General features: G+C 44.6%; 1 protein-coding gene across 2 annotated transcripts; it reads left to right on the forward strand.

Annotated features, from left to right (window-relative positions):
* mideasb (mitotic deacetylase associated SANT domain protein b) lies at nt 1–27,402 on the forward strand. 2 transcript variants are annotated; one of them, XM_027274720.1, is made up of 13 exons: nt 1–403; nt 6,701–8,513; nt 10,184–10,459; nt 10,993–11,341; nt 11,462–11,528; nt 14,042–14,184; nt 14,843–14,946; nt 18,534–18,609; nt 19,775–19,863; nt 20,551–20,694; nt 21,135–21,254; nt 22,465–22,664; nt 24,236–27,402. In XM_027274720.1, the coding sequence occupies exons 2-13, from the start codon at nt 6,945–6,947 to the stop codon at nt 24,471–24,473; spliced, it is 3,375 nt and encodes a 1,124-aa protein (XP_027130521.1). In that variant the 5' UTR covers nt 1–403; nt 6,701–6,944; the 3' UTR covers nt 24,474–27,402. The 2 variants fall into 2 exon arrangements, with proteins under 2 accessions (XP_027130521.1, XP_019123907.2); XM_019268362.2 differs by lacking the exon at nt 1–403 and adding an exon at nt 4,332–4,763.

Raw genomic sequence — 27,402 nt, forward strand, 5'->3', positions numbered from 1 at the left:
CTCTTTGCCTCCTTGTATATATAGGGCGCTGTTGAGCCGTTAAATCAGAAACGGAACGCGCCCTCCTCGACACACTTTTTATTGTTTTCAACATATTTTTATTTATTTATTATTATGCCAGTTCATGAACACTGCAGCTCGTTTAAACACACACTCAGCTGTGAGTTTTAACTTCTCCATCACAAGTCGACGTCAACAATGCAAGTCGGTTTTTTTAAAAACAGCGGGTGAGGTTGCAGGGATCGGTTGCTAGCTTCAAAGTGTTGCCTTGCCCCGTGAAGGAATCTTATGAAAAAGTTGCTGCCGTTAGATTTTGGCGTCAACTTAAAAAACTGCGACAGAGCAACAACGTGGAGAGACAGGGAGATGAAGACTGACGAGCCATGGAGGGGCAGACTTTAACGTGAGTACTGCTGTTAGCTCGTGTGTGCATCAATGTGTTGTTTCTGTGCTGCAAGCTGCATGAAGCTCGTTATAGTACACACACACACACACACACACACACACACACACACACACACACACACACCAAATGTCAAAATACCAGAAAGTCCCAGAGGAAACACCCTTTGCGTCATTCACGTGATATCACCTGGAGATACAGTTATCACCATCAACATCAGCATGATGAAGCAAGAGACGAGCTTGATTTTGCATTATCTTTATTATTATTATAATAATAATATTCATTTTATTTCATAGGTGCCTTTCTGTCCCCAAGGACCTTACAAAAAAATAAGAGTAGACAGCAAATAACAGAAACAAACAAAAAACAAGTTTTGGAGGAAGGGTTTTTTTAAAATGCATTTCATAGGTGAGGAAAACATTTTTTGTGTGCAGAGGCTGCAACTATTCTTGTTTTTATTATCAATTAAACTGCAGATTGGATTGATTTGGTAATATAGTTTGGATAATAATAATGATAAGAAGAACACATCTGGTGACATCTTAGTCCAGATAGATAGATAGATAGATAGATAGATATACTTTATTAATCCTGAAGGAAATTCAAGTATCAAGACATACCAAACATACATTCGAATCAATCTATAACACAGTAACCATACGTTAAAAGTAACCTGAGATGATCTAAATTTAAATATGTATTATTATTATATTATTTATTATTTATTAATAAAATATAATAATAATAATATATAATACATTTTATTTCATAGTGCCTTTCTTGTCACCAATTACAAAATAAGAGTAGACAGCAAATAAACAGAAACAAACAAAAAGACCCAAATATACAAGAATAACAACATAAAAACAGGTTAAAAAAGAATGCAATTGATCAGATAGAAAAAAGGCTATTTATAAACAGGTGGGTTCACCGTGATATCCCTGGGAGATACAGTTATCACACAATCATCAATGAGCTTGGATTTTGCATTATATCGTTATAATTAAATCTAATTAATAATTATAATTAATATAATAATAATTAATAATACATTTGTATTTCATATGTGCCTTTCTGTCACCTTACAATAAATAAAAGTAGACAGCAAATAATAGAAACAAACAAAAAGAACCATAAAAGTACCAAATTACATAAATAACAACATTAAAAACAGGTCAAAATAGGAGAATGCAATTGAATCAGATAGAAAACAGGTGGGTTTTAAGTGCAGACTTGAATTGTGAATGTCATTTATTGACAATAAATAACATTTAACCAGTTTTTGGAGGAAGGATTTTTAAAAAAAATGCATTTCATGAGTGAGGAAAACTGCAACTATTCTTTGTTTTTATTATCAATTAAACTGCAGATTGATTCGATTAATATTAGTTTGGATAATCATAATAATGATAAGAAGAAGCAGCATCTGGTGACATCTTAGTCCACTGACTGGATAGATAGATAGATAGATAGATAGATCTATAACATCTATAACACAGTAACCATACGTTAAAAGTAACTGAGATAGATCTAAATTTAAATATGTGCAGAGGAATTAAACATTTGCATAGAAAGTAAATATATAACTAACCTGTACTAACATATATACAGATAGAAAACTATGCCGGACCTGAGGCGGCGCCGAATGTCGCCTGAGTGCTCAGACAAGCCGTCTGTAACGGTACCCACCTGTCAATCAAAGCGTACATGCCGTTAATTCTGCATAACTTTAAGCCTTAAAGGTCCAGTGTGTAGGATTTTGGTGGCACCTAGTGTTGAAGTTGCAGATTGCAACCAACTGAATACTCTCCCACAGCTGTTTTAACATTAAACAGTAATCCAGTCTCTGATTCATTTCTTCACGTCGACTAAATTATGAATCGACTGAATATTTCAGCTTCAAAATAAGAACATGTTGGTGCAGTTAAGAGAAAAGGTTGTTTGCCACAAACACTCACATTCACACCATGACTCCCAGTGCAGTCACAGTGTCATCGGAGGCGAGCGTGTCACTCTGACTCGACTTCTTGTCAGCTGCATCTGTGAATATTTTCGGGCTTTGCACATTATTTTAAGGGCCAGAGAGCAACAGAGAGAGACTGACTGGCACAGGCCCGGTCATGTCTAGTGCAACGTCACTGGCATCATTTACTAGTAGCAATGCAGTTTGACCTCACAGTAATAGCCCTAGTTCACAGCAGACGTTTTGACTTGGCATAGTAGGGAAAAGCACAAGTGTAAACAGTAACGATGGCTCGGTTTTTAGCCAAACGCACTAAGACATGGGCTGCAAGCTTGTTAGCATCATGGAGCCAAAGGTCGAAATAAAATATAGTATAAAATAATGGCTGTATTTCGTTCAGGTGTGCCAGATCTGTGAAAGATTCCCAATAGGTTGTCTGCCATGATCGTGCTTATTCATGACGGTCGTTCAGTATCAGTTTCCACCAGTGTTCATATCAGGAAGGAAGGAGGAAAAAAGACTTAGTGAATCCTTAACCAGGACCAGAATTACGCAATATGATCTGTGGCCTAACTCGCTGATGTAATGTCAAACAAATAAAGTGACAGCTCAGATAAAAAGTGACCCGATTACCACGAGACGAACGCCTGTCAGCGTTAAAGTCAACCAGTTTAAAAGGAATCAGTATTGACCGTTTTAGTCTGGAGCTGAAAAAGTCAATTTACTGATTAGTGGTGGGAAGTGAAGCCGATGCTGAAGTGCCGGGAAAAAAAAAAGAAAACTGCAGTTCCTCTTCTCGTCCACTTGAGGCTGGCTCCAGAAGTGAGTCAGTCTCCATAAGTCCCCATATTCAAATGTCACAACTTCACAGCAGAAATAAACATGTTTACAACTTGGAACAGTTTATATTAAAGATCCAGTGTTTAAGATTTAAATATTTTTAAATATAATATGCATAACTTATGTTTTCATTTGTATATATCACCTGAAAATAAGAATTGAGAAAGAAATGAGACTTTTATATCTACGGAAGGAGTGGGTCCTCTTCCAGAGACTCAGACCAAAACTGTTTTTTGTACCAGGTTGTAAACATGTTTATTTCTGCTGTGAAGTTGTGACATTTGAACATGGGGACTTATGGAGACTGACTCACTTCTGGAGCCAGCCTCAAGTGGACGAGAAGAGGAACTGCAGAAATATTAATAATTCTTGGAAAGCATGCAGGTGACACAGCAAGCAGAGGCTTATTTATTGAACATGTCACAACTTTACAGCAGAAATAAACATGTTTACAACCTGAAACAGTCTATATTAAAGATCCAGTGTTTAAGATTTAAATATTTTTAAATATAATATGCATAACTTATGTTTTCATTTGTGTATATATCACCTGAAAATAAGAACTGTTCTGTTTATTTGACCTTAGAATGAGACTTTTATCTCTCCCAGAGGGAGCCGGTCCTCTTCCACAGACACCAGGCTGTAAACATGTTTATTAGCCGGTCCTCTTCCACAGACACCAGGCTGTAAACATGTTTATTTCTAACATGCAACATGGGGACTTATGGAGACCGGCTCACATCTGGAGTCACTACAACGTGTTTCTCTGCATGCATCTTCAATAAATAAGCCTCTGCTTGCTGTGTCACCACGCATGCTTTCCAAGAATAATTATTATTCTAAATAAAAAGGAAGTGTGTGTGTGTGTGTGTGTGTGTCTCGGAAAGAAAAGTGAATGTACCCACGGAGAGGAGCCGGGGTGTGCCCTTCCCTTCCCCTCCATCCCCGCGGTCCTCCCATGTGTGTTGGAATTTCCCGCATAGACTGAGAGGGATCTTTGCTCCGTAAATTACGGCGCCTTGCGTTGCACGGAGGAAGACCTTTTATGGGCATGGAAGTAGGTGTGGCCACCGAGGAGAGAGAGGAGGAGGAGGGAGGAGAGAGAGGGAGGAGGGGGGTCACAAGACTAGCAGAGACGGAGAGAGAGAGACTCGGTGTACATACAGTGGAAAGGCCGCAGTGCCAGCGTGAGTTTTTTTGTGTGTGCAATCCTTGTGCAATAATGTGCAACAGACATCGGCGGCATTGCGCCCGCGTTTGTGCACATTAGCGCTCCGTTTCCGACCGGGAAGGACTCCCTCCTCCTCCTCCTCCTCCTCCTCCTCCTCCCTTTTTTTTTATTCCTCTTGACTTCTGAAAAAAAAAAGTCCCATCGAGGAGTGAGGTCAGCAGCGTAGCATGAGTCAACCTTGGGGATGTATGCAGTCATCAACGCGGGGCTGCTGCTGTTATTGTGCGGGGCCTGCCGCTTGCTGGACGCACGGAGCTGCGTGTGGTGTGGTGCGTGTTTGTGTGCGTGTGTGGTGCGATCCTGCAGCTTTCATGACAAACACAGTAAGTATCCGGACAGACAGACAGTTGTTGTTGTTGTTGTGCATGTTCTTGCGCCTGACAAAAGTTTTGTTTACCTCGCTTGGACACTGCGCGCAAACGCACCTTTTTGGATGCGTTGGATTCTGCGGGGCATGTTTTCACGCCTGCACGCCAAGAACAACGGACACTTGTGACGTATCGTGCTTGTTGTTGACAGTCGTTTGTCCGTTAGCCGGATCACGCATGGCTCGGTTCGGCTCTCGTTTAATCCGTTTCCTGCAACAAAAGGAGGGCTTCTCGTAAATAGCGCTGAGCTGGCCCGACCATGGAAAGTGATGTGGAGGGAGGGAGGAGAGAGGAATCAGGAAGAGTCCTCTTGTGGAAGGACTCAGCATGTTTTCACCTTTTTTTATTTATTATATTGTCTTTTTTTATTTTGTCGTATGCAGGCCTCATGTGCTGCCTGACACCAGCCACACACACACACACAGGGCTGATTTAAATCAGGAAACATGGATGGATTAGTGCGCCCTAATTTAAATTAAGCCAATTAAACGTGTTGCTTTGTTTAATGTTTAAACCCCAGGCTTGTGGAAAGGTGATGCGTCACCATGATCCCTCACCTCACATGGACAGAGACAGCACACACAGCATGCTCGCTCAGCTTTCATGCTCCTCTCTTTCTCTTTCTTTCTTTCTGCAAAGGAAATGGTGATTTATTTACGTGCATCCCCTTTCACGGAGGATGTGACAACACGGCTTGCAAGACATGTCGAACATCACATGGCATCCCCCGGTGCACGCACAGCCACACTTTGCATGGTCATTCAGGTTTCTTTCGGTGCCTCCACCACCACCCTCCATGAGCCAGTGCAGGATCTGAACAGCTGCAGCCGTCTATTTTAAGACGCTTGTGTTTTACTAGGCCACCGGAGTAAAGGGCGACAATTGTCACGTCACTTCCCCGGGTTGTCAGAGAACCGAGAGGCTCGGCGTTTGCGAAGATGGAAGTATTAGTTTATATAACCGGGCCTGACAGATTGTTTTTGTAACATGAACCCTTGCAGCAGGCGCTTGCTTGCTTGCCTGCTCAATGGTTTCACTGTCTCGGGTTGGTGGACTGCTGCACAAAGAGCAGCGAGATTTAAATGTGATACAGATGGAGCAAAGGATTGAGATTTTTAATTTTTTTTTGACAGTGCATCTTTGAAATTTGGCAGACTAGACCGTGTCAAAATCTGCTCCGCCATCGGATAATTATCACGAGTTTCCATGGCGATCCCCTACGAGCTATATCAAAGTCTGCAGGGCCGTCTTAACTTTTTATCCCCCCCCTCCTCTCTCCTCTCTCTCTGTGTCAGCTTGTGTCATCGTGACTCACGCTTGCTCACTTTCAGTTGCCCTTCCTTTTTTGAATCTGCAGCCACAGTTCAAAGGCCACGGGTTCCCTTTTTCTTTTTCTTTTTTCACCTCTGATGAGTCACACACATTTGTAAAAGCAGCGGTTCAAACTGCTCGATAGCTTGGCGGGAAAAAGAGAGCTTCCTTTCTGTCTTTCTGTTAGTCGATGCACGAGGAGTGTGCATGTGTGTTTTTAACTTAGCAAGAGTGTGTATGCTCCTGTAATGTAAAGACATTTCCTGGAACTATTGATCCGGCTATCTCCTCACATCGGACAGTGGATACGTGTCCGCCTGCGGTGCAGGACCTTATCACCTGTGTCATGTGAGCTCAGCGAATAATGACACAGTTTAAACAGACCTACCCCTCCCCTGCTTTATTCTCACACCCGATACCTTTCAGTGGAGGTCTATTGTTGAAAAAGCAAACAGCAGGTTTTTACATGGCTGAGGCGGGGATGATAATGAGATCCCCCCTCCTCTCTCCATCCACCCTGCGGGGACCCCTTTCAGTCTGATGGCTCAATGCTTGACCTCTCTCGTTTTTCTCTTGTGCAGGGTGTTGCCCATGAATGAGAAAAACAACACGCAGACTTCTTCAGATCTCCTCAGCCCAGGCCGGCGACCTCCGAGTGGGTCACCAAGATTTCTGACTCTGCGGCCTCTCAGATTGACGTCAATGTAGTTTCACAGCTGATTTTTATTTTTTATTTTTTGGATTTGTACGTTCAGCTGTGACACCCTCAAGTGGAGCATTTATAGCTGGTTTTGGTTGGGAGTGTTCACCTGGCTCGGCTTATTCATGCCCGTCATGAGCGTGCCAACCCAGCAGAAACCCAACGCCAAAAGAACAGGCAAGCGCATCACGTTTTTCAACGAGCAAAGCATAGCGATGAAGGAGGCTTCCCAGCTCCCCGAGGGGTCCTACTACGTCCCCGGCGGCACCGCCTCAGACCCCGGACAGAGCGAAGCTGCAAGCACCGTGACCTCCAATCCGGAGGGTCCTCACATGTTCCTCAACTCTGTCATATTCAGCCCGGATAAAGGTGACCAGAGCAGGGGTCATTATCAGCAGACTGTGCCTATGAAGTGGGCCCACCAGGAGCCCAGTCAACAACAGCAGCAGCAGCAGCCATCGCTGTCCCAGCAGCAGAGAGCTGCGTCCTGGAATACTATGACTAACTGGGGGCAAAACATTGCTAATTACATCGGAGGAGTTAACGTAACAGACTCAAGGACCCAGAACGCATTCGCAAAGTCGATGCATGAGACTTCTGGCTTACAGCCACACCAACAGCCTCCTAACAGAGCTGCAGACAAGCTGCCTCTGGGGCCTAACACTGCAGCTGAAGCGTACAGGGATGTGGTTAAAGCTCGTGGACTGGATTGGGAGCAGCAGCAGCAGCAGGCCTTTCAGGAGACGTTAAAACCCGGGGCACTGAACACCCAGCAGCACAGCACATCCCATCCAGGAGGAAGCTCGGTCTTGCAACCCTTCCAGTTGGCTTTTGGTCAGCCCAAGCAGCACCTGCCAGCCTACTACCAGGCCTTTCAAGGCAACAGGACAACCCTACCCAATCCACCCATCTACTCGACGCAAGCGAAACAACCGCCGCACCAGATGCAGCAGCTGCAGAAGCAAGAGCAAATCCAACGCCAGCAACATCACATCATCCAGCAGCAAATTCAGCAGCAGCACCATCAACAAATGCAGCAGCAACAAATCATACAGCATCAACAGCATGTACAGCAACAGCTGCAGCAGCAGCAGCAGCAACAAATACAACACGAGCAGCAGCAGCAGCAACAAAAGATACAGCAGCAGCAACAGCAGCAGCTCCAAATTCAGCAGCAAATGCAACATCAGCAGTTGCAACAACAAAACCCTCATGTGCTTGACTATTACCCCGGTGCACAAAATGCGCACCCTCACCCACATCCACTGCCTGTGGTGGTACACTCCCAGGAGTCCTCTGCTCCAGCTCCCCCAAAGATCCAGGAACCAATTATCCAGGACATCACCCCAGAACCCCAGCAGCCTTCCGACCCGCTACAGCCCCCTCTCCAGTCTGAGCCTCTGTCCCAGTCGCTACCCCAGACGCAGCTCCAGTCCCAAACGCAGCTCCGGAGATCGCGACGGCTCTCCAAGGAAGGAGGGGCGCCGTCTGACAACCCCTTTCTCGCCGTCTCTTCGGATCAGGCCGCCACGGGGCCGCAGGGTTCCCAGAACGGGGCCCGTGACATCACGGCAGCACCGACGGGCGTCATCCAGAGCACACGCAGGAAACGCAGGGTGTCCCAGGAGGTCAACCTGGAGACCCTTGCTCAGAAGGCGTCGGAAATGGAGTCCCTACCATCGCATGTTCTAAAGGTAAGGCCGGGTTCTTTTATTTTCTGTGTCTGTTTGTCTTGTTCTTTGGCTCGCTCGTCTGCTTCTTCTCAAACAAAGAGGACCAGGGAAAAGAACTGAGTGTTCTGATTGCATTACAGCTCATATCTAAACACGTCGCTGCAAGCTCGGGAGCCTTAATTGCAGAATATCTGTGCGAGAGCTGAAGAATCTATTTTTCTAGTGTTATCCCAGGGTATAATTGCAGTGGGATTTTTTAGCTCCCTGAACAAGAGCAGGAACTGGAACAAACGGGCCTAACGCAACTGCCAGGAAAGCCGTGCCAAAACTTTGTGTTGTTTGTGATTAACATGTTGCTGGAAGAGATGCCGAGTGTAATCAACGCCCAGTGCAGTACACACAGAAAACTGAGCTGCTCTCACTCTCTCTCACTCTCTCTCTTGCTAAAAATGAGACTTTGCATCGTGAATATTGTCTCTGGGTAGATTTATTCCACACACATGTGACTTTTCAGCTCTTAGCTCGTCGTCTGCGAAACGAACCTGATGAATTACCCCGCCTGTAAAAAAGAAAAAGTGAAGTCATAAACGGTTTGTGTGCTCGATTGTTCTGATTGTGCAACAAGTTCTTTTGCCAGACAGCTCTGAGTCAGTATGTCTAGTAGTTCAGCAGCACGGCTGCTGTGCCCCGGACTCGCCTCACGAGTAGCTGATCATACAGACAGTGAGTTCAGTTACATGCCTGCACACACACCTCCCCCCATCCCATCAAAGGAGAGAAACTCCAGCCTGGCCTGGCCTAGCTTGGCCTGGCCTGCCCTCCCCCCCTCCCTCCTCTCTCTATATTCAGGGGAGGGGTGCAGGGTTGCCCTGCTTGCAATGCTCAGCAGAATATCTCTCCACCACCCACTCTGGTGCGAGGGCTGGAGTTTTCCACCAGCAATAATGAGCGGCGTAGCCACACCGCTGCATGCCTCTCTGCATGTCGCAGCGACGGAACGTGTCGGGCTCATGTGGTGGTTTAGATTTAGCTTTTGAAGTCGCTCTCAGAGTCGAATCGTCGCTTTAAAGCACACAGGCACCACCTCATTACGGTTTCTCAGAGGAGATATGTGAGGAATGCTGCACCCAACAACTCTTCAACAATGTGCAAAACGCTCAGCTTTTTTAAAATATTGGTCACATGACTTCATTGTTTGTTTGGATTCTGTCACTTAGAAAAATCTCCAGCTCATTTAACGCCATCGGAGTATTGACGTTATCACCTCTTTGTGTGTGTGTGTGTGTGTGTGTGTGTGTGTGTGTGTGTGTTAGTAACAAGGTTTTACTAGTATTGATTGTGATTTGGTAGCCTGCCCACGTGAATTAGCAGACACAGAGTGAATCTTAGCCTGAGATTTAGTGTGCTGTGTTTTTTTTAAGATGGAAAGCTCATTGTTGAGTTGTCTTTGCAGCTACTCGAGTAGATCTTACTAGTTTATATATTAAAAATTTGTCTTTATAAAGCTTTTAGTCTTGAAACTATCATAATAGAGGCTTCAAATGTTTTTTTTTTTAATCTGATAATTCATTTTTTGTCCCATTATGATTTCTTTAAGGCTAATTTAGCATCAAATATCTTGTTTTGTCTAAACAGTCCAAAAACTTTTTTTAGTTTTGCATTGTAACGCCTCCGTCCACCGTCTTTCTCAGGAACCCCGCAGGCCATGGAGTCCCACCGACCCGGAGGTCAGCCTGAACGCCAAGCGGCCACGAGACGACAACCTCGTTCCGCTCGTCATCCCCGTGTCTGTTCCGGTGCGAAGGCACGAGCCGTCCTCTCCCGACAGAGATGAAGCGGCCCTGGCCTCCAGCTGGCCGCTCAGGCACTCGAACGCCCCGGACCTCGGCCGAGCCGATCACAAGCCCTCGGTCATCGTCACCCGGAGACGCTCGCTCAGGAACTCCTTGTCGGAGAGCTCAGAACAGGTACATCCTTTCCCTTTCTTTAGCGCAGTAGCTGTGCTTTGATGCCTTTAGTTTTTCTTTTCACACATTATTTGTTAAACTGTTAGAACCGATTCACCAAAGAATGAGGATTTGACTATCGTGGTGTCTCCCTTAGTCTGTTTTCAGTCAGTCTGTATTCGTGCTATTAAATCCGTGCATTCATTCCACATTGCCCCGCCAACATACACTCCCTTCCCCCCATCCATGCTCCGTGTCTCCCCTGCCCCCATTTCAGTTGTCCACACTTTCCTCCCTTTCTGTTTCATTTGGGGGGGGATTTGGTGAACTGGTTGCCCTGTCCCAGATCAAGCAGATTATCAGGCTTTAACACTGCCATACTGTACATTGTGTACCATACAATCGAGGTTAAGGGTGCCATGTTCTACACAAAAGTATGCAAAGCAGTTGTTGAGTATTTTTTGTGGTTGTGTTCCTGTGGAAAGTTAAATATGATGTATCACAGCGTGCACAGAGGCTAAATTTACTTCCTTGATTTTGTTTTTCCTCACCAGAATGGAGGAACCGAAGGAGAGAAAGACGACGACGGCAAAAAGTCCAAACGCCGTCCCCGGCCCGAGCCTCTTTTCATCCCTCCACCCAAACCCGGTTTATTCATCGCACCTCCCGTCTACTCTAGCATCACGCCCTACCAGAGCCACCTACGCTCCCCCGTCCGCCTCGTCGACAACCCCCTCACCATACCCCCCTACACGCCTCCGCCGATCCTCAGCCCCGTCCGCGAGGGCTCCGGCCTTTACTTCTCCACTTTCCTGTCGTCCGCCGCGGCCGCCGCAGCCAGCGGGCAGGGCCTGCCGCCTCCCGCGACACCCAAGTCTGCGACACGGAGCCTGCTGCGCTCCAGTAAGTTCATCTAGACTGTGCACGAAGCTCTGGATACACACATGTCCAACTTATATGTATGATTCTTATATTACTCATGATCATGTCACTGAGGGCTTTTTTGTGTTGCTGCTCCTCCAGACAGCTGCGACATCACACCACCAGTCCTCTCTGCTATGAGCGAGGCCACTCCAGTCAGCATAGAGCCGTAAGTATCTCCACCCTCCCTCCTCGCTCCTTCCCCAAGCCACAAAACCCTCATCATCTTCCTCCTCCTGCGTTATGGAAAGGGGGTGTCACTTCCAGAGAAAGTTTTTACAGCTACTCAGAAGCACGCATCGCGGCTGAAGTAGTGGAGCTCTGCAATCAATTATTCAAAACCATAACACTGGGACTGAATCATGAAATGTCTTGAAAGAGAACACAGACTTCTTGAAATTTAAAACCCGTCCTGTTACCGCTGGAATCTTCTGCCCTGTCATCCACAGCAGCGTTCGCCTTCTGATCCGAACTACGCAGTCTAATGCCTCTCTGGGTTAAAGCGCATCCTGTCATAACAACTCTCATATTAACCGTCAAATGAGAGCCACGAAGCCTTTTGAGGAAACTAATGGCCGTGTGTGTGTTTGTGCTCGTCCTTCGTTATATAAGTAATCTGCAAGATGCAGATGCTGCGAGGCAGATATGAAGTGTAACAGTACACCGTGTGGTGACTTTTTGTTGATGCTGAAGTCCTTAAGATTTCAATCCCTGGTGGCTTTGAGGTTACCGTGGCAACAGTAAGTGCAGTTTAATATTACAGCGAAACACACTCGTCGGAGCGGCTACTGTACTTCGTTGGAAATACAACAGAATAACAGCTGATGTATCTGTTTACAGAGCAGCCCAACAGGTTTCAATAAGGAAGTCGGTCAATAATATCCGCAGCCGTAATCGGATACCTGCTACAGCGAAGATGATTTTTAAAGAAATGATCCACCGCTGCTCGTTTTTCTTTGTTTTCAAGACATATCTTTGATGTCTGACAGCGCTCAACCTCGACACATACAGATATACTGCATCTCCTGTGGCGGCTTATCGGTGAAATCTACCCTATGCTTCACATGTTGAACACTTTTGATGCGAAGCAGCAGCAGGATGTTTGCATTAGCAGTTAGTACAGCTCTGTCACTGTATTTAGAATAAACAGTGAGGATGATCACATGCTGAGCCGTCTCCCGTGAATCCTGGATGCGTGTCTATTTGTGCTGAACACAACCGGTGTGAAACAATAAGCAAATAACTTTTTATTCCTCCGATTAACCGGCTTTTATCGAGGCCGGCGCTCGCTCGCCCGCTCTCATTCACTGTCTATGTCACTCGACCAGTGCTCTCCCTCGCTCTCCAACCATCGGACACAAAACCAGATTAAACTCCTTTGTGTCTCTATTTTGCAGCCTAAATTCAGATTGAGAAGCTGGTTCATGGAATAAACAAAACCTGAACACAACCGGTAGCGTGTCAGAGTTTAGATTAGTCTCAGTTTAGAGAGATTTCAGGCTGACTTGTGGAGGTTTGATCAGTCTGAGCGTCTGATTGGTGGACCCAGCGTGACGTCAGGCTGTTTTTTTATTTTTTTAAAAGTTGGATCTGGCTCAACTTCTCTGCCGCAGGTTGCTACATTGCTATTACAGAAAAAAATACCATACATAGTATCAAAAAGTGTTGATTTCATGATAATCTGAAGGATTATAACATTAAATGTATTCTCCTGTAAACTCCAATGCGGTATATCAACAGCATGTAAACATCTCGAAGCAAAGAAGATGTCGCTCTATGAATGTAAACACAGCCACTGATAGCCTGGGTGTTTATGAAATTCAGAGCGACATAGAAAGGAGAGTTTCAAGGACACACAGACTCCCGATTAGCTGAACCCTTAAAGTACGAGTCAAGGATCCTTTTCTGTAGCTGCATCGACGGTGAAGTGCAGTTTATTGTGCAATCTGTTCAGCGGTTCCAGTCGGTGAGGCTTCACATAAATTTCAGCTGCAGCCCGGTGTACTCCCAAACACATCGAGAGCCATCGCAGTTGAACTTTTAGCAGCCCACCTTCCCTGGGGGAGGCTGCCAGAATACACACTCAGCTGGAAATACTGCAGGCCCACTGGAAACGCAGGGGAGGGTGGGGGCATGCTTGAACAGGATTCCTGTTAATACGACGCAGCACGATTTCCACAACTGTGGTAGCGCCAAGGTTCAGGTTGACGCGTAAGCCCAGAGAAATGCACGCAGTTGTTGGATTGAGGGCCCTTCTTCCTACTTGAATGTGACCTTTGTCCCACATCAGGACGAGGATCGGTTTACTTTCGGTTTAGTGAATTAAAGAAGTGTGCTCTGTTCAAAATCCCAATTTTTTTTAAAGGAGGGATTTGCATTTTGTTTATTATGCTGAGGGCACAAGAGAGCTGTGAATTCAAAACAGCTCAAGAACTCCGAGTGCCTCAACAATCTCCCTGTGACTATTTAAAGATCACGGCGGAAAGAAAAGCCAAGAAATCAAAATATGATCTCAGAAATAAAGAGAGCCGCGTTACTCTGAAAAGAAATCCGACACTGATACATGAGGTCTTGACTGAAATATTTAGGACCCGATAAAAGCCTCTTTAACGGCGAAAGCGTTTTATTTTGAAAGGGATCGAATTCAAATCCTTGTCGCTCACGCTCGTGTCCTCTTCCCAGACGGATAAATATTGGGTCGCGGTACCAGGCGGAGGTGCCAGAGCTGAGGCAGCGGTCAGCTGTCGAGCTGGATCACCATCGAGCCGAGCTGGTCTGGACACCGCTGACTGAACTGGAGGAAAAACCTGACTTCCAGCAGAAAGGTAAGACGAGCACCTGATTGCACTGTTGTTACATCACCCTCAGACTGAAAGCATGAATGCTGGCACAGACCGGAGTTTACTGTGAAGCTCTTTTTATTTTTTTATGATCTCTTTGTTTATAGATCAAGAGGAAAAGGCCGACTTCTCTTCCGTTTTCCATCGATTTGAACTCTTTTGTAATCATTTCCTTGTTTGTGAAATACAGAAGCCGCTGCACACACAAAACCAAGAGCTCCAAAGGTTCTAGTGTGTAGGATTTTAGTAGCATCTAGTGTCACACTGAAAATAGAGACCCCAAATCTTGCACACTGGACCTTTAACTCATCCTATAATACATTTATATACTCGTATTTTCAGCGGGACGTGTGACATAGCGTGAGATATGTGATGCGGTTTAATATGGTAACATTAAACTTTATTATCACTGTGGGGAAGTTTTGTTTTGGACTAGAGAGTGCTGCTGTTCCTGCATAATAAAACTACACACACACACACACACACACACACACACACACACACACTGCTGTTTGATAATCAAATTACAGGGTGTTTGTCTTCATTCTCTCTCTTGTAATAACCTGAATACACTGTATTCAAAATTCAAATTAAGAAATGTTTTCTGTTGCCCACAGTCTCTCTCTCTCTGTGTGTCTTTCAGTGGAAGACCTCATGCACCTGGCCTGCTCCAGCGTTTTCTGTGGAGGAGGCACCAACCAGGAGCTTGCACACCATTGTTTGTACGAGTGCAAAGGGGACATAATGGTGAGCGCAACAGAACAATCCACGTTAACTGACACAGGGCAGGGATTTCCATTATTATTAGTGTTAGGGGAAAAAAATGACTGGAAGCGGTGCCGTGTGCACTGTGCAGGTTTTTTTTGCTCACACACACACACACACACACACACCCCTCAAAGATCGCCCGGACGCATAAAAACATGTATTCCCAGTGAAATATCTCGTGTCACGCAGCGTTTTCTGTTTTTGTTTTTCTCACATGACAGATATCTGCATTTTTTGTGTGTTTTTCTCTGTGCACTTTGTTTGAAGTGGGCAGGAAGTGCAACAGCTGAATCTGATAATAGGCGGTTCACTGCTCAGTCAAATCCGATCAAGTCACTCCTTTGCTCTACTGATAAATTAGATTAACTCAGTTTTTATGTGGTAAACGCTCAGAGTGTAACACATGAAGGTGTTTTATGTAGTCATGTAGAGAAATATTTAAAAAATTCAAAGCCGCGTTTTCAGGAGCTTTAAAAAATGATTGAAATCACAACAATTATAGTGGGTTTATTTTTATTTAATCACTTTAAAAGTTCAATAATTAATCATTATTTCTTTGAAAGTATATTTTTGGGGGCTTTTTATGCCTTTAATGGACAGGCTGGTTGAAGAGAGACAGGAGGCAGAGAGAGGGCGAATGACACGCAGTAAGGGGCCGTCCGATGCGGGATTCGAACCAGGACTGTAGCCTCTATACACGTGGGCACCTGCACAACCCACTACGCTACCGACCGCCCCAATTAATCATTATTTCAAGAGCATCAGCATTACTGGCTTCATGCACATTGTTTACAGTCCTTGTTACTGCACAGAAGCAGATTACAGAAATGTACCAATCAGCAGAGTTGGGATGTATTTTGTCATAATGTCTTCAGGTATCCTGTTTATATAAAGGAGAAGTCTGGTTTCCTTAGTCGGGGTTAAAGGATTTAAAATACCTGACAGAACCCCACCGGGCACATCTCCGTCACGTCGTGGCCCCAACGCTGTTTAAGTCCGTTCTTTGCTTGACTTCAAACCCCACCAGGAGAGTTTCAGAAGCATTTCACCCGCCAGACTTTGAAGTCTCTCATATTTGTTTATTTCTCCTTGTTTAACACGCCTCTTAAATATTTAAATATGAATGAACACAGTTAAATTGTTTCCCCTTTTTGGCTGTTTTTATGATAGGAAGTTTGGACAGGGGTGTTTTATTTTGAAGATTCTCTGTGACTTCCTGTCAGCTCGAGCTGCTCCGTGCAAGTCTTATTAAAGTGCCGACACCCACATGCATTCACCTGCTCGTAGATAAACATCATTCACAGCTCTGCGTCCTCGGTGTAGCTTCACGTCTCACTCGCACACTGAAAATGTCGGGTTTAGTTAAAACACAGAGCCGGTAGAGGAGAGAAGAAAATGATTACAGCCCAGCTGCACGTGAACACGTGGTTTAAAGCGACCAGGTCATCGCAGTCCATGTCCTGACTTCATGCCTTAACTTGATCTCCTCCACTAACCTGGTTTCTCGTGTGCACGTCGACGCAGTGATTGAGCTCTCACTTATTACCGAGCGGAAGTGACTGATCTGTGGACTTTCACTGCGCTGTACTGAAACTCCGTGGTGGCCTGAGATGATTGAGATAGTAAAAAACGGTTGGTTATTTAGTCAGTTTCATGCCACTGAGCTGCACATCGAAAGTGATCAGCAACTATTAATAATTAAAGTCATTTTGCAAGCTGTAACACCAAAACTTCTCTTGTTTCAGCGTCTCTGTTGTGAGGATTTGTGCCTTTCTTTGTCTCGTGTGATGACAAACAGAACATCTTTAGGGATTGGGCTGATTGTCAGACACAAAAAGACATTTTTAGATATCTACTCAGGCTTTAGGAAGCTGTTATGGCTGTTTTGTTTCATTCATAGACCACAAAAATGAATGAGTAATGAGAAAAATCACAAGTTGCAGCCCCGGTTGAGTCATAAACTGTCACTCGTTGTCCCACCTTGACATATTTGCAAATACACAAAGCAAAAGTCCAAGTTTCAGTCACTCAACGTGATGATGAAGGGAAATGTTTCTTACATTCAGTGTTGCACAGCGTATTGTCATCGTTTCATGCACATGGTTTACGTCTCAGCTCTGCAAAGCAACTTGAGCAACCGGACAAAGCGTCACGAACAAACCCGAGAAGGGTCAGATGGGTGCTCCACCTTCACTGCATCCTGTGGCTCATGCCTATTGCATCACCCTCAGACCACTAATTACATCAGAGCTCGCAGTGCAGATATCCAGGGATGTAATCCTCACAAAAAAAAAGGAGCGGTCACTGTTGAACGCCGTGAGGCGGCATCTCAAGTGGCTCTTTCCTGATCACGTCATACCTATTGAAACATCAACAGTACAGGATACAATCCTGTTAATTATTATGCAGGGAGAGTTAGATGGTTACAGGCCGGCTGCAAGTAATGATTATTTTCATTATTCATTGATCTGTTGATCATTTTTCACATTAATCGACGTCAAGTTGACGTCCTCAGGTGTTGTGTTTTGTCCACAGCTCAAAAATATCCAGTTTACAGTCACAGAGGAGTAAAGAAACCAGAAAAAAATCACACCTGAGACACTGAAATTGCTGAATTTGGACATTGTTTTTCCTTAAAAGGACTCAAAATGATAAATTGATTATGAAAATAATCTGCGATTAATGTAATAGTTGACAAATCAGCAGTTAATCAGCTGATCGGTGCAGCTCTATTTGGATTTTATGAAGGAAAAATTAAAGCTTAACAATAGAAGTAAAGGTAATACACCTAATTTACAGACAACTTTTGTAAACAAAGAGTCTAACATGCAGCAATAAATGTCATTTAAATGACTAAAGGGAAAAATAGCAACAAGATTTTAAAGATCTTTAGAAATCTGTCTCCTAATCTTTCTAAATATTAAAGTTTGCAATCGTCTTTTTTTATATTACACACTATTTTTTATCTCGTATTAGGAAGAAATTGTGGCTTAAAGATCAAGAGAGGACGGTGTACGGTGACTTAAACAGTAACTAAATGCTTTGACTATTAATGATGTACAAGCTCGAGCAGCCTGATGCAGATCAGTGGTAGTACTGGTGGAGATTTCAGGCCCCGGCGACCAGCACTGGTCCAACGTTGTCAAGGAAACTACAAGAGGAGGGGGTTGTCAGAGCGCCCACTCTCTGCAGCAGTCCGTCTTTCAACATTCACAGTCAGACGGTGTCTTCTTCTCCTCCGAGAAGCCCGAAGTTCTTACTTTCGACAATGCCGCGGAGAGTATAATCATGACATAATGCGCTCGGGTACCCGATACATGCAGGAAAAATGAGAACGATGGTTATCTCACTCCCCTGGTTACCTTTACGCAACATCGTTTGTCTCTGAGTGTTTTCACAGGCTTAGAAAGTATAAGCGGAGCGACTAATGGATCTAAGAGTCAGCTTGCTTGCTTGCTTGGCAGGACTGACCTGCTGTATGAAGGCTCATAACAATCACTGCTGTGCAGATTAATGTCACTGTCGTTTGTTCCCTTTCAAACATTGTTCTGATGTTTGTTTTTCAGGCTGCGCTGTCGCTCCTGATGCTGAGGAATCCAATTTTCCCCAAGTCTCATCACCTGGCAAACTACCACTACTCAGGTAATTCATATAAAAACAGCATCTATGTATGTCCGATGGACAGAGAGTCAGCCATCGTGATAAACGATGAATCATTTCAAGTGCCAGCTTCTCATTTGTGAGGATTTGAGAGCAGGTAGTGTGTTTTGGCTACACTCATGTGGTGCTCTGCAGCGATCTACAGCAGAGAAGTTGAGACAGATTTTTAAAAAAGCGGCCAGACGTCACGCTGCAGCCGCCAAACAGACGATCAGATCGGACAAACCTCCGACAGTCAGCCTGAAACTGAGACTGTCTAAACTCTGATACTCTACCTGTTGTGTTCTGACTTTTGTTTATTTCATGAACCCAGCTTCTAAGTAGAGACATGAAGAAGTTTTAATTTGGTTTGCATCCGATGGGTTCATAGACGTAGACAGTGAATGAGAGTGAGGGAGCACCGGCCTCGATGAAGCCGGTTAATTATGCGAAATTAAAAAGTTATTTCCATGCTGCCTGATTTGGTCTGAACGCGGCTTGTGTGATATTTAATTTAACATTTTTGTGTTGTATGACCATAACAAGCTTTCTGAAGATATCAACTTGGGTTAAACGAACAATTTTCAGTCAATTACTTCATTGAGCAAACAGCTGGAAGGTCGATATGTGATTAAAATAATCATCCATTGCCGACTTTGAGTTCTGAAATAATTTTCCGTCCATTATTGCCTCTTCTGATGATTTCTACCCATCTGGTGCTCAGATGCTCAAAACAAATTCTCCTAATCTGTTGGAAAAAAAAAAATCAGAATTCAGCCGATGAGCTCTGAATATTTCCTCCATCAAACACTGACTTACTAAGCCAGCAGCTTTTTGTCAAAGCGATGGCAGCTGCAGCAGTGTTGGGGTTGTGTTGGTGGGGGTAGTGGGTGACTGTGGAGGATTGTCAGGGTCAACGCGATGAGGGGAAGGAGGGTTTTTTTTTTTTTTTTTAACAGCATGTGCTTAATCCCAGGCAGAAGACAGGAGAGTCATTGTTTATCGAGTGATTTGAGTGTGTGTGCAGTGGTTTAAGGGTGGGGGGTGGGATTGAACTTGTCAGGGTCTCCACACATTCAGAATACAGAGGCTGGAAGCAGATACCCGCCTTTTGAAACTGGCCATTAACGTGCAGCATCTCCCCTTTTCTTTCCTCCCCCTCCGTCAGGTTCAGACAGCTGGACTGCAGCTGAGAGACGCCAGTTCAACAAAGGAATCACCGCGTACAAGAAGGACTTCTTCATGGTGCAGAAACAGGTACGCCGTGGGTTAAAAGAAAAGAACGGGAGGTTAAAAACTAGTTTCGATATTACAGTAGCAGCGGGAGTGCTGAGTCGCTTTCTTCTACAACAACTTCTTCTTCTTCCTCAGTTTGGAAACCGTTCCAAAAGCTGACTCTGGGTGGGCGGGGAACGGGAAACACAGTCATCCTGGAACAATGTTTCCTCCTTGTTTAATTATTTGCAGTGTCGCAGTCAATTATTGCTTCTCCACAAGGCTGCAAAACTATTCAAGCTTCTTGACTTCAGTAATTAAGGGTGAGGCCACGTTATAGCTGTAAGTGTTAACCGGCCAAACCGCCAGATAAAAGGCTCTTAAAATTAGATTTATGAATGCATTTTAGGCCCTTTGTTGTTGTTGTTGAGACGGCAGTAGCCCCAATGAACAAATATTCAGAAGAAGATCGTCATCTGGGGTCTGAAAACAATATAAATATACTCAATAAACTCAAAAAGCTGCACTCACCTGAGGTCGCTGCAGCTTTTATATTTATTTACCATAATGTTTGCTTTTCAGCAGCACAGGGCGATGCTTGTCTACTTGGCAGCCCCGGAAAAAAAAAGTGCTGAATATCATGCAGTGACATTTAAAATGAAGGAGAAATTAAAACTCCATTAACAGGGTGTATGTGTCTGTGTGTGTGTGTGTGTGTGTGCTTCACAGGTGGCCACTAAGTCAGTGGCGCAGTGTGTGGAGTTTTACTACACGTACAAGAAACACGTCAAGATCGGCCGGAACGGGACGCTGACCTACGGAGAGGCGGAGCCCCTGGAGAGCCGGACGACCGAGGAGGAGACGGACCACAAGGTCAGTCAGGTGTTTAAATATCTGGACCGTGCAGGAAAGAGGTGTACTGATGTTTGGACGTTTCAGGGGATCTCGATATTAAGCAGAACAGCCGAGCCGTCACGCGACAGTTAAAGGTTCAGTCTGTAACTTTTAGCGTTGAGGTATACAAAAGAGGCATGAGGTAACAGGTGATAGTCTCAACATATTGTGATGTAATGATGAGCACTTGGAGTGAGAGGGGGAAGTGGATGACGGTTGAGTTCACGTGTCTCAAGTTAAGATGAATGTGGCTGATGTGATTAAACATGAAACAGCCGTAGTTTTTATTTAGACGCTTCAGAGTTTCACTTCTGAAATAACTCTTATCTTCATCGACCTCTCGAGTCTTCAGATGAACTCTTTAAATCCCCCCCTCCCTTTTTCACAAACTTCTTCTTCTTCTTCTCTGGGCCCTGCAGGGTTCTCACAGGTTGGAGCCGCAGCCACAGGAGGAGGACAGCAGGAAGTGGGAAGGGTCAGCTGACAGGAAACCGGAAGTCGGCCCCACCAGGGTGACACACACGCAGTCCACGGACAACGTGAGTGTGAAATTGATTATCAGAGCTGCATGGGAAAGGAAGCCGTGGCTGAATACATAAATAAATTAAGCCGATAAGAGTCTGAATGGCCGTGAGTCATCGTACTGACGGGAACGTAAGATGAAATTCTTCCTTTTCCAACACCTGCGTTTGTAAAAAGTCCCTGAAGACGAAGAAAAACACTTTGAGACTCGTCGAGGTCAAACAGCGTAATAAATATTTAAATCCAGGCGTGTTTCTGCAGTAAGGAAGTTTTTGCTCATCGAGAAATACGTTCACAGCTTCATATGTGTCAGGGTAAATTGATAGTTCATGCTCGAATTTATTGGGTCAAACGTTAACATCAAGTATCGTAGACCTGCCCTGCACAATGCTCGTGTATCATAGTTCCCAAAGACAGACTAGTGAAGCTCAAAATCTGTTTTGTTTGTAGTCCTGCTTCCTCTTCAAACGTCATTAGCTTTATTTCCACTCACTATAAACCAACGAACCAGGCAAATATATATAGATATGCAACAGCTTCTGTAAGAGCCAGCACTCTCTGTTTTAATAAGAGAATATCTGACGTTGGAAACATGAAAATGTCTCGTCCTTAAGTAGAATGCAACGCCTAGTTTTCAAACATATCATTGTGTTTATATGTGAATAGATCCAACCATGCAAGGTCATGATATCGGATCAGAAATATGTCTGCACTCTAGATGGATGGATGCTGAAACAGTACATTGATCGTTTACAGCAACACATATAAACAAAAGCCTGTGCAGGAGAGGTACGAAGCTCAAAGACTCAAGTCACGACAAACAGGATTATATTAAATATTATGTTGAAACAAACTTCACATGATCCTGGTCGGCCTCGAGTTTGTCCTTTTGAACTCTGGTGGACGGGCGTTGGATTTGTCGCCCCCCTGCTGGAGAGTTCAGGGTAGATCTCCGGGGCTGACGTCCGCCTCTCTGGATTGTGTAACCCGGTGATGTCGGTCAGCAAACAATGACTCGACAAGAAAGTTTTCTGCTTGTTATTGCCGCTGCGTTTCACATTTAATAAGCTGTTAAAGTGCCGTACACGTGCAAGACACTTCATGTTTGTTGGCACGCCACTGTAAGACGATCCTACATGAAAGTTACCCATAAATAGCTTCAAGCTCGTAATTTTCTCTCCTAATTGCTCTCAGTGACTGACTCTCTCTCTCTCTCTGTCTGTGCAGCCTGGGACCGTCCTGATCATGAAAAGCCAGGACGACATAGGGAGAGATCTCCCGCTGTCTCGGGTCATCCAAGCCCCTCATCCACCCCCTCCCAGCTCCAAACCACGCTACGACGGCAACGCACGCAGGACCAGCCCTTCAACAGGCAACAAAGGCACGGCCGGTCAGGAGGGAGAGTTCCCCTGCAAGAAATGTGGCAGGTCAGTGATTAGAAAACATCCCAGCAGTCACCGCAGAGACGTTTACTTCTGACTGCAGCAGCCTTGATATAAAATTACAGAATTTCTGCAGGAAGGGTTACTACTGCTGTTGCTTGTTTGGAACCTGTATCGGTAAATAGAGACAGAAGTGTGAAAGAACCAAACCATCCTGTCATGCTTCGGTTGAATAACAGCCCCGTCCTCTGGCAGCACCGGGCCTGTTATTGCCAACTGTGTCCTAGCAACTGCAACACAGAAGATAGCGCGCATCACGCCTCTCGTCGGTGCAACTCTACCCGGTGACTTGACAAGAGCTTCGCTCGCCCCTTTTAAATACTTTCCCTGCTCAAAGCGCGCTCGTTATACATGAGCCGCCACCACACAGGCCGACAAACCAACCAGGCCACTTACAGTCAGTGACAAGATCTGGAAAATTACATAATTTTATGAAAGTTTCAAACCCAGTGCTGGGTCACATGCTGTGATATCATTGTTCTGCATCATACTGAACTTTGACCACAGTAAGTAATAACGGACTATAAAAGCACTGACTTCTACATGTGGTGTCGTAAAATGAGCAATATTTTCTCTGTTTGAGCTCCGGATATATCAGAAACAAACAGGATGAGGAGGCCCGCCGTTAGTTTCTACTCTGTCAAACTGTTTTCTGCATTCACAGGCCGCCTGTTGTGCGTCGGCATTCTGAGAATTTGCAGAAGGTCACCGAGCTCCACAGAACGAACAAGAACGAGTCCGGCTTATTCCGAACACGGCTTTATTTTAAATCAGCATAACACAACATATGTCATGTTTTGAAGTAGAAATGATTTCCATCTTTATGTTTTTACTGCATGGAATAAATAAATGATGATGTGAGAGGAGTGACTTCATGTTATTATGAGTGTAGGAGCCCAAACGTGTCAGGAATCAGACAGAGAGGATGAGTTAGGCGCTAATATTTTCTGTTGACCGCCTCGTTACGCCTCGTATAGTTTCGTCACTTTAAGTTGTTTGTTATTCTTTCGTTGACTTTTCTTCTTAGCTGCCTTTATTTATTTTTATCTTTATCATTTCTTTTACTATCTTTTTATTCTTTTATCAACCAGTGCTGCATTTTTATTGTCAGCTTCTCCCTTTTTATGCCCCAATCTTATATATGTATAGATATTTATACCTCCTTATAACTGTTCTGATATTCTTTTAGAAATAAAAGAATATCAGAACAGTTATAATACCCAGCTTTGTAGTTTTTTATCTCTCTGCTGAACTTGTTTGCCTGTCATCTGTCTGGTCGGTTTGTAAAACCTGTTTTTAAAGGTGCTATATAAATAAAGTAATTATTATAATTATAATTTAAAACCATGTCATTATAAAACTGAACTTAAACTATAAAATAGGCAACAGAACCATAAAAGTTTAGAAGGATTCAGCAGTGAGAAGCGGGGCAAACATCCCAGCGGTCATTAATTATTCATTTCCAACGACTTCATCGTTGACGCAGCCTCTTCATCACTGTTTCCTGTCCCATGTCTTATCGTCTCTAACAGTGAGCTCTTCCCTCTCTCCTGCAGGGTTTTCTACAAGGTGAAGAGCCGCAGCGCTCACATGAAGAGCCACGCCGAGCAGGAGAAGAAGGCCGCGGCGCTGCGCCAGAGGGAGGCCGAGGAGCGAGCGGCGGCGAAAGCGGCAGCCGAGGCCGCCGCCCTCCTCGCGGCGCGTCAGCAGAACGGGACGCGGCAGCCGGGCGGGGACAGCACCAACGACGACTCGTCGGAAGGAGAGGACGACGACGACGAGGACTGGCAGTGAGAGAGAGAAAAAAAGGGACGCACACACTGACTGCTCCGCGCAGCGTGGACGGAGACGAACCCCTCCTGTGAACTTTGTGTATATTCTGTGGAACAAAGAAGACTTCCGTTGCTCGGCACATTCAGGGACAGATTTACTCCCGTGTATGTGTTTGTGAATGTGTGGACTGAGTGTGTGTGTGTGTGTGTGACAATGAGTGTGTGTGCTTTCCAAAAACTCACAGACGCCCCCTTTACTCTGCTTGAAAAGCTTTTTTTTCAGGAGTTACCTCTCTTGGTCACAGGGCTCGGTCAAATCAAAGCCATGCCGCCTCTCTGGGGCGCTGTCCCCCTCTCCACGCCTTCCTCAGCACTTCAAGTCTCCTTCGACAGACGTGGAACTTGATGGACTCTTCTTCTCTCTCTTTCTGTTCCTGTACTTTGTTTTATTTCCTTCGCAGCACGCTGCTCGCAAAAGCTGCGTTCCCAACTGGACGATACGAACGCTGAAATCTCGACAGCTGGGGGAAACGCGGCGGGGCGAGGCGATGCTGTTAGCTCCTCTGCTTCTCTACGACGGACAGATGGACGGACGGACGGACGGATGGACGGACGGATGGCATGTGCAAACTGTTGCCTTTTGTTTCGCCGCTCTTCTGCATTCAAGGCCGCCAAAAAAGCTTTCTCGGACGCATGTCGTGCACCGAACTCTCTGCGCGAGCGATGTTCGTTTGGGCTTCAGTTCTGTGAATCGCATCATCACTTTCTACACACCACGGTTTGTTCCTCACTGTCGATGCCTTGGATGTTTTGATGCTTTTTATCTAGAAATGACAATCAATTTTACACTGTTGTTTTCTTTTTTTAGAAATATAAATATATATATGCAGGTAAACGTTACTTTTCTCTGCCTGTGTAGCTCTATATGGTTATTGTTGTTTTGTGAATATTCTCGTTGATGATTATTATTAATATTGTTATTATATTCTGGTTTTGGCTGCAATTTAATTGAGCGCTTTTCTCCGTACGTGTCTATAGCTTCTTCTTCTTCTTCTTCTTCTTTTTATTTAAACAAGAAACAAAATAATGCTACTTGCTGCCTGTTTATAACTGTGAGGTTTTATTTTATTTTATTTTTTTTATTTTTTGGAAGCCAGAAATGAAGAAAAAGGCAGAAAACGTTACGTGCAATAGAAGAAGTTGTTGACCCCCCCAACCCCACCGCCATCCCTTGTTACCAGAGCGTCCCTCACCCACGCCACCGCCGCCTCACCCCTCTCTCTAAGTGACTGACTGCTCTGGATGCCTCTGTATCTGATAGGAGGGACTGTTCTGACTGTCTGACTGTTCAAACCACAAGTCTCTGTAGATACACATAACGGAGAGGGGGAACAACAACAACAACGAACGGCGCAAACTGATTCATATTCTGGGAACATATCAACCATCACGACGTGCAATTTTTTTCCCCCTTTTCCTCTGATAAAAAACTGAAGAATGTGACTCAGATTTTGCAAATTTCGAGCGTCGAACATCATCGTTTTCTTTCTAGAACCACATATCATCATCACACACATTTCAGACAGAGTTTACTTCAGACTGTTGTTGTTGTTTACTAACGGGCAATAAGAGAAACAGGCGCGTCGTTTACTGTAAATCATCCCTGACCCGGATTTTCAAGCGAGATTATGAACGCTGACACGAGATAAACATCTGCTAACACGCTTCCTCCATCGAGTCCCGACGTTCGATTCTCAAACTTTGCAGCTCGTATTGCACTTTTTTATTTTTTCACGCTCACTGTTTTGCTGCCGTTAGCTGATTCTAAACCTGAAAAATTACAATAACGGATGTTTGAAGCGTCTCAGCGTCTGTGTGGGGTCAGGGCAGCATGACACAAATGCAAAAGGGGAGACCAGCCACTCACGTAATGCAAAAAAAACGTGCAGATATTGTGACGTTTAAACGCATATTTGACTGTTTTAAGAACTAATTGAGGCGGACGGATCACCTCTGAGCTCGCGTGTATCTACGGACGACTCTGTCTTCTGTTTACCTTGTTGCCGACGGCAGGCTCGGCTCGAATTTGGACTATGGCAACGGCGTGTTTTTGATCCGCCTGTCTGTCTGTCTATCTATCTATCTCTACATATCTCTACTATGTTAAGCCCTTCTTTTTTTTTTCGGCACCGGAGCCAGTTTCTGTTGCCGCGGCAACAGATGGGTTAAAGGGTTTTTTCCTTTTTCTTTTAAAAAAAGGACAAACCACAGCATGGACGGGAAGGGAGGGAGGAACGGCTCCAGTTACCAGTTACTCCACAAGTTAAACCTGGGTCTATGCACAGACTGTGTGTGTGTGTGTGAGAGAGAGTGTTAGAAATGTGTGTGTGTGTGTGCGCTCTGATGTCAAATGTTAAACTGTACGCCAGTCAAAGGGGGGGGCAAAGGTTTTTGCAGACTGTTCACATGTTTGGTATGTTAATTTATATATTTCCTTTTTATTTGTGCTTGTCTTGAGGTTCTCACGGGCGGGCCGGGCAGATTTAATGTTGTTGTTGTTGATGTTGTTGTTGTCCACGATAAGGTTTTCAAGCTGTTTTAAAGAAGAAGAAGAAAAAAAAAGATGAATTTGAGATGAAATCAAGGCCACGACACAAACAAACACACAGCTGTACATTTTTCTTTCTTTCCGGTTGGTTAAGGGAATTTTAAAGGGGACAAAAAGGTTTATTTAGCTAAAGATTAGAAAATATATATGAATGAAATTCTATGTTTGCATACTTTCTATGCTATTTTCATATGGGGTTCACACTAATGATGAAAAACGGAAAGGAATCTCAAGTGCTTTTTACTACAGTGTAACTTATTTGTTTCGATTTGATTTTTACCACCTGTGTTTTTAGTAATGATTTACGAAGCACTGTATATTAAAGTTTTAAAATATTCATGAA

The sequence above is a fragment of the Larimichthys crocea genome, chromosome XXIV (assembly GCF_000972845.2).
Source record: "Larimichthys crocea isolate SSNF chromosome XXIV, L_crocea_2.0, whole genome shotgun sequence".
NCBI lineage: Eukaryota > Metazoa > Chordata > Actinopteri > Sciaenidae > Larimichthys > Larimichthys crocea.